This window comes from Myotis lucifugus, unplaced genomic scaffold (assembly GCF_000147115.1).
Source record: "Myotis lucifugus unplaced genomic scaffold, Myoluc2.0 scaffold_1, whole genome shotgun sequence".
NCBI lineage: Eukaryota > Metazoa > Chordata > Mammalia > Chiroptera > Vespertilionidae > Myotis > Myotis lucifugus.
The window spans coordinates 26,881,921-26,897,197 of NW_005871049.1; the positions used below are offsets into that span (position 1 = coordinate 26,881,921).

The following is a 15,277-nucleotide window of genomic DNA, read 5'->3' on the forward strand; positions in this document are numbered from 1 at the left end:
TGGCAGTGATCTTTCTGACAAATAAATTGCTTGAAATATTGCATGACTTGCTACACAACACCCACCCTTATTACTTTCCATTTCCAAGTGCAACCAAAAGATGGGTCCAATTATGACATCAATACAAGCTTTCTTTCAAAATGGAATGAAAGAACAGTAAATCCCAGTGGGCACGGTAGTTCTGCAGCAGAGATGATGTAATACATAAAAATAGACATCCTCTAACAGAAGCTGAAACTTGGGTAAACAGCGCAGTGCATACTATTCTCAACTGCCTTGCATGAATTTGCAATGCATGTTGTTAATAGAGCGAGAGGAATCATTTTATGTTTTAAACTGTTTCCTGATTTACATTTCAATTTCTATACATCCTCTATATTGTAATTTTCCAATCTGTATAAATTAAATCAGCATAAATACCTGATTATAACTGCAAGAAAGAGAAACAGCCCCCCCTCCAAAGCCAGGAGATTGAGACCACGGCAGCAGTGTTAACACGCTGCATTTTGCCAGAAATCACAGCACATATGGCACAGGATTGTTATGTCCACCTATTGTTCAAAGACCTTTCCACAGGGAGCTTTCTGCAGGATTTTAAAATGCAACATGATCTAAGTGAAGAGGAACCAGGAAACCTGCTAATAATGAGCGTGAAAAAGCAAAGGATACTTTGGGCACTCCTCTTTAAAAAAACTCTCTTATGCAAATAAAAACATCAGGCATGAATATGATAAATAGTATCTAGCAAAATTTGTGATTTGTGTGTGTGTGTGTGTGTCTGTGTGTGTATGTCACTCTTCCCTAACAAGCTGCACACACACCCTTTTCCATTTTTCATTCCCTGATTCAGTTTGCACATTTCTATTGGGCTCTTTGGATTAAAAGTATTTTTCTTTGAGCCAAAATATTGAAGCCATTCAAACTATGCCTGATTCCTCAAGGCACCCTGTCTATGTGCCCCTAAGTACCTGGAGTTCCGTGTATCTTATAATGTAGTTCCCTATATTATACTTCTCTGTATTCCCTGTGAGATTATAAAGTCACTAACAGCAAGATTCTGTGTGTCCTGTAAACCTTTATAGCCCCAGAGTCTGGCACAGAACTGAAACAAGATAGGTATTTAATAAATATTTGTTAAATGAACAAAAAATGTAAATGGAAATACTAACTGAGCTTTCTTCTCTGTAAGAAATAGAATACACAAGTTTTCTTTAACTCCATCCTATTATATTTCACAAACAGGCCTCAATGACAATATTTAAGACAAAGGTTTAGGTTCAATTAAGAAATTGGGGAATTTAAAGAAGAATGAAAAGTAGTGAAATTAATAGATTGTCCCTATATTTGAATAATTTCTATATATGCATATAAACAGGTTTTAAAATATCACATGAATAAATTAGTCAGGTGGACATAAATTTGTTGTTATACATATATAAAGATGATAAGAAAAAGGACTTGTCTAATTATTATAAAGAATAACCTTATAAAAACTGGGACTTATTTTCATAAGCCTCTTACAAGAATCAATCATATTACATGGGTTGCCACATTTTATAAATATTGTATTATCACTGACTATAATAAAAAATGATTCAAATAATGTTGTAATATTACATTTAATTCAACTTACATTATATTAATTTTATACAGTATTCGTTACTTTTGTACACCTGCACCAAGAACTTTAAACTAAGCCTAATCTACTGAAAGACTCAAAACATAATTATTAAACAGTACTCTGAAATATATATTCATATTGTAGTAAAGGACTAATAATAAAAGATATGTGTGGGACATATCTTTTTATATGATGGCCCAAAGGGTTTTGATTTTTTCAAAAATTCTGCACTGATTAAAATTTTGTTACACTGTGTTCAAATCTTCCCAGTTCAAATTTTGTACACAGCAACAGAGCCATACTTTTCTGGAGGAGTAGGAGTGGGAGTGAAAAGTCAATCATAACTTCCAAGTGTGAAGAGCATTTTAATTATGCAACCAGCCTTAAAAGGCTGAAAATTTTTGAAATGTCCATTGGTACACATAACCTCCACAGTGTAACCAGGACAACTTTTCTTCAGCCTTCAGCTTAACCTCGCTGTATCATTTTTGCTCTTTCCAAACTCAGAAGATGGTAGAGCTCTTTTTTTCATTAAAATAAAGGAAAAAAAAAAAAAAGATGACAGAACAGGCATGTACCGGCTTCCCCATGACTCCAGTCCTTCTTCCCCTTAAGTCTTACCACCTCTCCTGTCCATTTTTACATGGAACTCAGACTTCCCTTCCCACAGAAACCTATAGAATAAATCACCCATGAATGCAGAGAGGGCCTTCATTATGGGTAAAATAAAAAACTACCCCCACAACCACCCAGCCTATTCTAAACCAGGAGACAAGGTAAACCTGTCCAAAGCCCTAAGTCAATCTCCAAATCTTCCAGCCTCTTCCAGGAACCTACTACCACTTGCCTCTACATCTTTACTCACTCCAAGATTGGTAATTCATGCCACATCCTATTTCCTGGCTGTCTTAAATACAGCCCCAGATGCACCTTCAAAATACAGGATCCAATATTTTCAATTATGACCATGTTGTTGCCAAAATTAGGTTAAGAATATAATCAAAATGTAAGGAAATGCTAATGAAAGCCATCTCCAATCTTCTCTTCTCACCGCATTTTAAAATATTTTTTCTTTCGGCAAACCTCACACACTTGCCTTGAAAAAGTGTCCGGATAACATTCTACACCAGTGGTTCTCAACCTTGGCTGCACATCAGAATCACCTGGGAACCTTTTTAAAATCCTGATTTCTGGGCCCCATCCTCCAGAAATTCTATTTCTTTGTTATGGGGTGGGCCACAACATTAGTAACAAAGAAACAGAATTTCCGGAGGATGGGGGCCCAGAAATCAGGATCTTAAAAAGATTCCCAGGTGATTCTAATGTGCAGCCAAGGTTGAGAACCACTGTTCTACATGGACTATATGGGTATTTATGTTTCTGAATCAAATTATTATAATCTGTTTTAAACTACTGCAACAAACCAAATTTTTTAAAGTGTACATAAAGAATACATCAAAATTCAGTGCACATTTTAATTCAATTCCTAGTTCTAAATAGGAATTGGACTGATAATTTTTCACATTAAAAAAGAGGATTAATTATGCACTGATATATCTTTTAAAATGTTATTATATATTTTTAAAGTATACCTTTACCAGGTAAAAGCTCAAAACACATTGGTGTATTTTAAAAAATTTTTATACAAAATTTAAAAATTATATCAATTTTTTTGGATTTACCACATCATTTTAAAATTAGCAGTGCTTCTAAAATATAATATAGCAATCATGCCTCCTGTGGCATTTTAATATGTATGTATGTTTTGTATGCAACATAAAATAATTGCTCCATTTGAATTTTAAAAATTATATAAATATTTCATGCTATCAGACAAGGTTATAATAGTAGCCAAAGATATTATATTGATGGTAGACTTCTAATGTGAATTAAATTATTTATGACCTTTTCCCTGTGCATTAAGAAACCTCAACCACAAAATTTTACTAGTTACTTAAATCAGTTTCCAGAGATAAATCGTTTTTAATTCCTTGATTCCAAATTTCCTGATAAACCCAAATTTGAACCACAATTTCAAAAGAGTATCACTGAAAATCATAAATTAATCATGTACTGGTATGAAAATGAGCAAAGGTATTATTATAGGCCTCTTGATTAAAATACAGAATGAAATAAAAGCATGAAATCTGGTTAAAAATAAAGCGTAAGAAAGAAAACATAAGCAATTTTAAATTCTTATTTCCCTTTGGACTCAGCCTTTATTCTGTCTGACTGTCATTTTACCATTGGTCTCTCAAAATGCTCTCACATCAGGATTCCCGAAATTTAAAGCTTTCATTTATAACATTTAAAATAAATTTCTAAAGAAATTTTACCTAAGCTCTCACACAAAAAGCAAATAAACGTCTATTATGTCTGTCTGTCTGTCTTTCTCTCTTCATGTTTTTATTTGTAGAGGGTTGGTGAAGAACAGTGCTCCACTCATTCTTAAAAATAAGTAGGTTGCACTTTTATTCTTTCTTCAAAGAAAGAGGGCAATTCATCCCCAGATCTGCACAAATAATGCAGCCTGTGCCATCACCTAAGCCACTGATAGTTTCAGATTTTTAAGAGATTTTACTAATTTAGGGCAAAATACAAAAGAATGAGACTAAGCAAAACATATCAATATTATAAACTCATTATTTACAGTGCAAATTTACAAATAAAATTAGGTTAGTGTTAGGAGACCACACACAAATTACAATACCTGAGATTTAGTGCATTCCTTTGAGCCAAAATGAAATGAGTGCCATAGAGGAGGAAAGGAAAAGATGAACATTATCAGACATGCTATAGTACATCTGCCAAAATGAAGATAATGTTAATATTAGGTTAAGAATGACCATATAGAATTGGCTATATGTATAACATCCTCTCTGTTCTTCAGCCATGCACTTGAAATGCACTTGCAATCATTTAAAACCACCTATGAAATATGATCATGCATCCTTTAAATAAACTTTGCACCCTCAGTCCTACCCTACCAGGGTTCTTTCAGAGAGAAATATTTCTGTTAAGAATAAGTAAATATGACTTAGAGCTAATAAAGAATAATTATTTTTACTTTATTCTTTTTATTTTGTGGTATCATATATACAAAATTGCTTCCCTAAGTTAAAATATATTCGGCAAAACAATAAGTATTATATAAATATAATTAAAACATAATTTGCACACACACGCACATACACACAAAAAACACAGGGTCCAATATTTTCAATTAAAGCCATGTTGTGGCCAATCTGAACTCATTTAGTAAAATTAATACCAACATTTCACATATTAGTAAACAAGTACATGATCCATTAGCAATCAAGTTAAATGTTTCATCCTAGCACAAATTTTCTCTTACAGAAATACCTGTTGACCAGGTACAACATTTTTTAAATCAAAATAACTTTAAAAAATGAATCTTATAATAAAAAAACCCACTATTACACATTTTTAAAAATTAGTTGAAAATAGGGCAGTGATAAAGGGAAAGTGATTGAATCAGGCCCTGCTGGTGTGGCTCAGTGGACTGAGCATCATCCCAAGCACCAAGAGGTCACCAGTTTGATTCCCGGTCTGGGCACATGCCTGGGTTTCCGGGTCTATTCCCAGTAGGGGGTGTGCAGGAGGCAGCTGACCAATGTTTCTTTCTCATCAATGTTTCTCTCTCTCTCTCTCTCTCTCTCTCTCTCTCCCCCCTTCCTTTCTCTAATCTCTCTAAAATCAATAAAAACATACTTAAAAATTTTTAGACCAATCAGGTTTAACACTAGATTTTAATTAATTGATACTCCCACTAACTATCTTAGTATGGAATCTGATATGGAAAAATAATTCTAAAACAGAAAGAATAATATTAATATTAGTACATGGCTAAAATATATTATACTATTAATATGTACAACTATTTTTAATCTATATTTCCTTCTTCCATGATGTTCCATCAACACTAAAAAATACTACCTTCTTTTATAGACAATGGAAACAAAAAACCTTTCATAATTTTTTTTTAATATACCAAGTCTTTTCAACAAACAAAGCTGTCTTTATGATGAGCAAAAAGCAACCCAAATGAGCTCAATGAAAGGATTCAACTCTAAAATTCATGTTAAATTAAAATAGTACATGGGTAGTGATAGAAGTAGAAGGGTAGCTGGTGATCAAAAGTGCTTAAATATTCAAATACGAAGAGCTCTCACAAACAGAACATATGAAGTGCGGGTATAAAATATATCACTTAAAGTTACTAAAAATTAAATATATAATTTTAATTCTATATACATTTTCCCACACCTTTTGCACTTATATTTTTTGTAAAAAGAAAGAAAAAGACGGGTTAGAAAAAGGTGAAATGTAACATAGTTGTCAATTATCTATTTTTATTTTTTCATATTTTTATTTTAAAATTAATATAAATGACTACTCATTTAATGGTATTACATATATAGATAACACATCTTTGGCCATATTATGATATATATAAGAATTCAAGCTATTTTCTTTTTGAAAATAGAAATCCTCAAGTATATTTGCAACTATTTTGGATTGGCTGTCAGGAGAAATATGGCATAGTACAGCCAGGCAGTAAAAATAAAATAAAAACTTTAAAAAGGTTCTAAAATTGCCTCTATTGGGGTCTAGTACAAACCACTCCTCTGTGTCTTGGTTTTCTCAAACAAAAAATAGCTTCCTTATCAAATATTTACAAATAAATGATAATTAAGCATTTAAGAGGATCTTTGAACCTATTAGAAATACTTTAGACCATCTTTCTATAGCTAATTTTTGAATAAAAAACAGATATGATAGCAGTCATTAAGATGGGGGATGGCTAAAATTTTAGATTAAGATAAGAACTTAAAATATCCCAGTCACAATTATACATGCTGATCACAAAACTGATCTTCAGAGAACATTTTCAGAAATAAAAAGGCTAAACAATGTCTTTTGATGTCTTATTTCAATGCTCTTTAAAACTATTCATATGATGTGTGTTTCCAGCAAAAACTGCAATTTGAGTAAGTATAGAATTATTCATCAAAAATATAAAGTTTAAATGTCTTTGCACAAAACTCCAAAAAAAAAAAAAAAACGAAAGATAAATATATCACACATGTGTAACTTACCGTATGATAGCCTCTAGGCAGCGGCGGTTTGCCCACAGGATAAGGATCCACAGTGTCAATAATTGTTTGCCGTTCACCTTTCTGGTTAATTTTTCTGAATCTCCTCCGAGACTGTCGATGAGAAGCCTGACGCTGGAAATATTCTTCATTTTCATCCATATAGTCCACCTGAAGAAGAAAAAGCCAAAAACATTTCATTTCTTCAAACATGATATTCTAAATCAAGATGAAATGCAGAATAAAACGTACAAGTAGTCCACATGCATTCATTTTGCAAAGACATTTGTAGCCAAACTATCTAAACAGATTCTTAAGTGTTTTGGAACGTCACTGGAACGGATCGGTTTTGAGTAACTTTTCTTTTACAAAGAGGCATTTTCAGTTCCACTTAGGGACAATATGGGTAATTCTTGAATTTCCTGTGCTTTGAAAAGGAAAGATATTTTCAGTTAGTCTTTGTACTGATCTAGTAGTGGAAGAACTCACAGGATATATTACCACACATTATGAAAGCAACTGCCCCATTGTCAACTAAAAGCACAAAAACGCTGATGGATATGAGGAAATCTGTAAAAAAACCCAAATCCAAAATGACTCAAATAGGACTGCTAGCAGAATGGCTTTGGTAGATTCCCTAAGGGTTCCTCTTCCTACTTTCACTCTGTGGATTCAGTTTCTTTTTTTATAAATAGTGTTGTTTAAGAAAAATCCTCATTTCAAACATTTCAGAAACTCTGGTGAATGGACTAATAGAGAATATGCTACATTAAGTTAATCCTCATCATATTGATATAATGAAATGTGATTACTCACTATAGAGGCATATTTCGATGCTAAAGCTGTTCTCACACTGGCAACCCTGGTAGTTTGTATACTATCAGCAAGTATAAAATTCTCAAGGAAATGTTGAAGCTCAAAAAGCCTTCAGAGAAACCCCAAAATAGCACTAATGGAGGTCAAAATTTCTAGGAACTATCTAAAATCTTTTCAAGATCTGTTCCAGCAAGGTTCTATTTATCTGCCTACATTTTTTTTTCAATCCTAAATCTTTAGTCACCACCACGCCACTTTCTCACGTAAGAGTAAATTTTGTGAAATTTTACCAAAAGTGTTCACTAGCTTTGACAAGGAAGTTCTCATTTCTGATGGAATTTTCCTGCATCATAGGGAAAAACCCTATTATTGTCTCTAAAAATAGAGTGGTAGTCTACCAAATACTTTATTAAATGTGAATTAAAAACTTCCATCATAATCTATATTAGGCCACCATTTATCTTATCAGGTTTTCCTGGTGAAGGATGCTGGATGAGGAATAATAGGATTATCATGTCAACTGAATGTCTACACTGAGAGTTCCTTCCATATCCTATTTTAGTTGCTGATTTTTTTTAAAAAAGGGATACATAGTATGCCACTTTAAAATCACTTTTATATAGGAAGGAAGAATGTGACAGGTGTTTTGTAAAGCATCAAAAAATGCTGCTGCCCTGGCCAGCCTAGTTCAGTTGGCTGGGTGTTGTCCCATTACCACAAGGTTGCTGGTTCGATTCCTGGTCAGGGCACATGCCTGGGTTGCAGGCTCAGTCCTGGGTAGGGAGTGTGCAAGAGGCAGGCAATCAATGTTCTGCTCTCACATCGATGTTTCTCTCTCTCCCCCTCTCCCTTGCTCTCTAAGAAATCAATAAAAAATATTTTTAAAAAACATTACTAATATCTATTTAGCATTATTATTATGTATATGACTTATCTAAATATAGTTTTTAAATCACACAGTTCAGCTAATAAGAGATAAAGATTTTGATAGACTGTTTAACCAGCAAACTAGTACCCCATTTTTATTTCAATTAGTTTAAAAAATTGAAGTGATTTCCTTATGGTAATTGTTGTCTGAATACATATCACTGTGATTCATTTTAAGTATCTCACTCACTTCGATCAATACTTGGAGAGCTAAAATCCTGTAATTCAAAGATTCTCCCCAAATTTTAATTGCATGGTATTATTATAGATTGATTTACAAAGTTCAAGCAGCAAACATTTAGGCATGTGTGCCCTTTAAACTTTCTATCTTTTTCATTTAATCGAATCCTATAATTAATTATGATTATGAACTCAAATTTATAAGTTATACAATAAATAAATCCACACTTATAAAATATGTAATACACTATTATCAGTAGTTTGTGAAAGTACTTTAATTGTATAACTTTTTTAAGGGGGAAAGAATGTCTTCAGGAGTAGTCTTACCACGATCATTTCAGAAGGCTCTAAAACAATGCATTCACAGCCACGCCTAAAGCTTCCTGCAGAACGCTTGCCAAAACTAGAAAGAAAGAAAGAAAGAAAAGATTTAAAAATATAAAATTTAAGCCAAACCTCAAGAGTAATAAATACTAAAAACAATACAAGAAATACACACTGGAGAAAGAGTAATTATCTTTAACCATTATTTACACAGAATGACAAGGAACAATTCAAATTGTTAAATTTCAGACATATACAGGGTGTCCCAAAAAATGTATTCACACTTTATAGCTGATAGCTCAAATTTTTTAAAATGACACTTTTAAAAATATATATTCTTATTGATTTTGGGGAGAAAGGGAGAAGGAGACAAAGATAGAAACAGCAATGAGAGGGAAGCATTGATCGGCTGCCTCCTGCACACCCCCTACTGGGGATTGAGTCCACAACCTGGGCATGTACCCTGACCAGGAATCGAACTGTGACCTCCTGGTTCATAGGTCAGTGCTCAACCACTTAGCCACACTAGTCAGACTGATAGCTCAATTTTGAAATTGAAATTTATTTTAATAAACACTGCCTTATAGAGGAATCAAGATAGTGGCATAATAAACACGGTACTCGCATCCTCCCCTAACCACGTCAAAATTACAACTATAATACAGAGCAACCATTATTCAGAACTGCCTGAAATCTGGCTGAATGGAAGCCTTACAACTAGAGAATTAAAGAATTGAGACTGGTAGGAGGGGTGGAATGGCTGGTCTGACACCCACGTGTGGCGTGTTTTTAATCGGGAGGGATAGCTTGGCTGAGAAGGCCTCCCCTGAGGAGCAAGGAAGGTGTGTCTGCCCCATACCAGACCCCTAGCCCAGGGTTCCAGAGCTGGTAAGAGAAGTCCTGTAAGTTTGGGCTGTAAAAACCAGCAGGGACTGTAGATGAGTGACACAGAGGCAGCCAGAGACCCAGGCAGTTTCTCTTAAAGTGCTCGCGCACAGACCTAACTTAGATTCACTCCCTCTGAGCTCCAGCACTGGATCCAGGGACATACAGGGAGGAACAAAATTATCTGACATCAGGGCGGAAACAGGGGGGCAACTTTCTTCCAGACGAAAGTGCTGGCAGAGAGGTCATTGTTCCTCTGCTGAGACCCTCCCCCACTTCCCAGAGCTGACTGGCAGGCACCATATTTGAGTCTCCATCAACCTGGCCCACACTATTTGCAGCCCCACCCAAGCTGTTTGCAGTGTCTTGTTCATATGAATGGCCCATCCTGGATCAGGCTTCAGACTTTCCTAAAAGCTCTCAAACAAGTAGGAGCTGAACTCAGCATGCCCCATACCTCTAGATAATTGGCCCCAAACCTGGCACTTGCAGCAGCTTGCCAAGGTTCACAGCTTGGCCTCTCCTGGGCACCTCCAAGCCCAATACAAGTAGCTGCCATCTTCAGATCACTCTGTAGCTGGTGCTGGGTGGCCCCTGGCAAGGCACAGGCAGTGGCTGACTTTGTATTTCCCGGGAGGCCACAGAGCAAGTGCACCTGGTGAACAGCTTCATACCATAGCCGATTACAACTCTACCACATCCACTAGCAACACACTCCAGGGATGGAATCGGTGAGCACCAAAGCCCCACTGAAGCAAGTCCTGCTCCGTGGGGTCAGCTCCTACACAGCAGCTCTTCACCTGTAGTTACAGCTGGTCCTCAAAGCCAATTGGCCTGGGGGTCAAGTCCTCCCAGTGACGCTAACAGCAATCAAGGCTCAACTACAACAAGCCAGTATACATAGGGACACTCCCAGAATGCCCAGCTCAGGTGACTGGAGAGGCTGAGCCACTGGGCCCTACAGGACACCTACTACATTAGGCCACTCTACTAATTTCAGAAGACATAGCAGCTCTACCTAAAACATAGCAACAAACACAGGGAAGCAGCCAAAATGTGAAGACAAAGAAACATGTCACAAATGAAAGAACAGAAGAAATCCCCAGAAAAAGAACTAAATGAAATGGGAGCAAGCAAATACTAGATACAGAGTTCAAAACAATAGTTATAAGGATGCTCAAGGAACTTAGTGAGAATTAAGGAAATTAGTGAAAACATCAACAACGTAAAAGGACCAGTCAGAAATGAAGGATACACTAACTGAAATGAAGAATAATTCACAGGGAACCAACAGTAGAGTAGAGGACACTGAGAATCAAATCAGTGATTTAGAATTTAGGAATAAAAAAACACCCAATCAGAAGATTAAAAAGAAAAAAGAATCCAAAAATATGAAGACAGTGTAAGGAGCCTCTGGGACAACTTCAAGCATACCAACATTCACATCATGGCGGTGCTGGAAGGAGAAGAGAGGGAGGAAGAAATTAAAAATCTATATGAAGAAATAATGACAGAAAACTTCCCCTATCTGGTAGAAGAAATAGAATTACAAGTCCAGGAAGTGCAGAGAGTTCCACACAAGAGGAACCCAAAGAGGCCTATACCAAAACACATCATAATTAAAATGCCAAAGGTTAAAGACAAGAAAGAATCTTAAAAGCAGCAAGAGAAAAGCAGTCAGTTACCTACAAGGAGCACCCATACAAATATCAGCTGATTTCTTAACAGAAACTTTGCAGGCCAGAAGGGAGTAGCAAGAAATATTCAAAGTAATGAAAGCCAAGGACCTACAACCAAGATTACTCTACCCAGCAAAGCTATCATTTAGAATTGAAGGTCAGAACTTCACAGACAAAAAAAAGCTAAGGAGTTCATCACCACCAAACCAATATTACATGAGAGCACTGAATCCTAACCACCAGACCACCAGGGGACCTCAAACCAGTATTACATTAATTGTTGAAGGGTCTTCTCAATAAGAAGAAGAGAAAAATAAAAAAGGATAAAAGATATGAACAATAAAATGGCAATAAATACATATCTATCAACAATTGAAACCTAAAAATTAAAATAAACAAACAAGGAATCTAATGAACAAAATAAACTGATTTGAATAAAATAGAACCAGAGGCATGGAAACACAGAACAGACTGTAGAATCTCAGAGAGAAGAGGGGGTGGGATGGAAAGAAATTAACCAAAGAACTAATATTCATATATGCATTACCCATGGATACAGACAATAGGGTGGTGAAGGGGTCTGGGGTAGGGGATCCAGGTGGAGGAAGGCAATGAGGGGGAGAGGGGCGAGGGGATGGACATCTGTAATACTCAACAATAAAGATTTTTAAAAATTAGATTAAATTAAAAAATAAACCCTGTCTTTATAATTAGTCAGAGTGTATGTATACATTTTGTGGGATACCCTATATTTATCTGGAAAATTCCAGCACAATACTTTCAAATTAGTAATGTAAGTAAAAGAGAATCAGTAAAAATATGTTCCAAGTTAGGCTGTTTTAAATCATTCCCAGTTAGGCGAAGCTTTAGAATATTATAATAGGAATGGGAATAGAATCAATGGCAAATTATGAAAAATCCAAAAAAGTATAGAGTGTATGTAATTCTCTTCTATAACTTAAGCGGCTTGGGTTAAAATTTCTTTCACCTAAAAAGTGTATTTACTTCTCTAAAATTTCAAATCAATTTATGCTTAAATTTTTTAGAAAACGGTATTCAACTTAAACTCTTTTTCCTTAGTATGGAAGTAATTAAGTGGCTATGCATATTAACTGCCCACTCCTCCTGAAAACTTTGCACTAGTGCACTCAGACAGAGCACCTTTGCGCTATCTGTGAGAACTCCCATCTTAACACCAGAGCAGATTGATTCCCTCTGACCCAGCTTTATGAGGACTAAAACCATGAGAAGATCCGGCCAAGCTCGGTAATCCTGACTTGCTCTACTATTGCACCTCCCATCCCTGCCATTCACTACTCCCAAATTCCTCCCTTCCCTCCAGTCAACACTTTAGTAGCCATTTTTAATAAACTATCTCTGAGAAAAATATAAAAGACATGAGAAAAAAATTCTTTCAAAGAACTATTTTATCAAGCAATTTTTCCAAGTTAGACATTTCGAGTGATTCCTATGGATATTCTTGTTCTGTTTGCAATCCTCTTTATAAATGGTGACACTTAATGCATCAAACTTTATGGTGAAAAAGTCATGTAAGATGAAGAGAACAGGAGAGTCAATATTTCACTGTATCATTGTGATCTCTAGCCAACGTGACCATTCTCATATTCTGTATTTTACTCATTATTGAGATTATCAAGTTAGAGTAGGCCCTAACTTAGTCCTTCCCTGCTCCAAAATTGTTTCTATGAAAATCAAAAACAGAATCATACTTAGCATATCTGAAAAATTCTTTTTAAAATATCTATATACATCTAGCCATACATACTCAAACATACAACTATCCCTTGGTGCCACTGTCAGAAACAGACTATTAGTCCCATCAAATGCACTCCTTTTTGTTATTACGTCTTATAAGAAACTACGCAGTGATCTACAGATTCAATGCAATCCCTATTAAAGTTCCAAAAGCCTTTATTGCAGGATGGAAATGCCGATCTCCAGATTCATATGAAACTGCAAGAGGTCCTAATTAGCCAAAGAATTTTGAAAAAGAACAAAGTCACAGGCCTCAAACTTCTTGATTTTGAAATTTACTGCAAAGCTGCAGTAATTCAAACAGTGTGGTACTCGCAGAGGAACAGACAAAATGAAATAAAATTAAAAGTCTATGAATAAACCCATGTATCTATGCCAATGAATTTTGATAAAGGTGTGACGTTCATTCAATGAGGGGGAAAAAAAGCTTCTTTCCTTTCTTTTGCTAATCCTCACCTAAGGATACTTTCTCCATTGATTTCCAGAGAGAGTAGAAGGGAGGGGGAGAGACAGAGAGAGACACATCAATTCGTTGAGCCCTGACCAGCCCTTGACCAGAATCGAACCCAAGACCTCTCAGTCTGAGGGCCAGTGCTTTAACCACTGAGCAAACCAGCTAAGGCAAGAAAAACGTCTTCAACAATGTATGAGACAACTGTATTTGCACATAAAGTTGGACTCCTATCTCTTACCATAAACAAAAATTAACTCAAAATGGATCACTTACCTAAATAAAAGAGCCCAAACCTTAAAACCCTTAGAAAAAAAAACCCATAAGGATAAATACACTGGTGACCTTGGATTTGACAATGGATTCTTAGACATGACACCAAAAGCAAAGAAAAAATAGATAAACTGAACTTCAAACTTAAAAAACTTCTGTCTATAAAAAGAACATTACCAAGAAACTGAAAGGACAATCTAAAAAAAGGGAGAAAATATTTGCAAATAATATATCTGAGGAGGGTTTAATGTCCTGAATATATAAAGAACTCCTAGCACTCAACAACAAAAAAAGACAACCCAATTAAAAAGTGGGCAAAGAACTTGAATAAGACACTATACAACTAGCAAATAGGAATATGAAAAGTTGAGTCCTGGCTATGTGGCTCAGTTGGTTGGAGTGTCATCCCATATACCAAAAGGTGGTGGGTTCAATCTGAGGTCGGGGTGTATGCAAGAGGCAACGGATCAATATTTCTCTCTCACATCTCTCTCTCTCTAAAAATCAATAATTTTTTAAAAATGAAATGTTGAATAGAAACAGACTCACAGACACAAAGAATAGGTTGTGAGAAGAGAGGAGCATTGCGGGGGTGGGGGGTGTGAAGGGATTAAGAAGTACTAATTGGTACTTAGAAAATAGTCACAGAGATGCACAGAGATGTAAAGTACAACATAGGAAATATAGTCAATAATACTGTAATAACTATGTGTAGTGCCAGGGGGATCTCTTTGTAAAGTATATGACTGTAATTATTAGACTCTAATACAACATATATTTAATGTAAACTGTCATTGAAAAATAAAAATTTTAAGAAAGAACATGAAAATTTCAACATCCTTAGTCATTAAGGAAAAGCAAATCCAAACCACAATGAGATACTATTTCACAACTGCTAATAGATGCAAATGAGATATTAGAATGGTTATCAATTAAAAACATAATAACCAGCGATAAAGAAGATGCAAATAAATTGTAACACTTGAACTTTGCTGGTGGGAGTATAAAATGGTGTAGTCACTGTGGAAAACAGTTTGGCACTTCCTCTAAAAGTTGAACATAGAATTACCATTAAGATCCCTCAAGTCCACTGCTACATAAATAAAAAAATACTGAAAACAGGATATCAAACAGATATTTGCACACCAATATTCATTGCAGCATTATTCACAATAGCCAAAAAGTAGAAACAATTCAAGGGTCTATCAACAGATGAATGTATTAACAA

At 35.3% G+C, this 15,277-nt stretch overlaps 1 protein-coding gene across 8 annotated transcripts in view; it reads right to left on the bottom strand.

Annotated features, from left to right (window-relative positions):
- The window catches only part of RAPGEF2 (Rap guanine nucleotide exchange factor 2), a 164,551-nt gene that overhangs the window by 101,937 nt on the left and 47,337 nt on the right, over nt 1-15,277 (bottom strand). For 6 of the 8 annotated variants that reach the window (XM_023755336.1, XM_023755342.1, XM_023755338.1 and 3 more), the window contains 3 exons: nt 8,989-9,064; nt 6,742-6,909; nt 4,332-4,349 (listed from right to left, as the gene is read on the bottom strand). In XM_023755336.1, the coding sequence (XP_023611104.1) occupies nt 4,332-4,349; nt 6,742-6,909; nt 8,989-9,064 (262 nt within the window). The remainder of the gene's footprint in view (nt 1-4,331; nt 4,350-6,741; nt 6,910-8,988; nt 9,065-15,277) is intronic. The other 2 variants (XM_023755330.1, XM_023755345.1) reach the window with 1 other exon arrangement.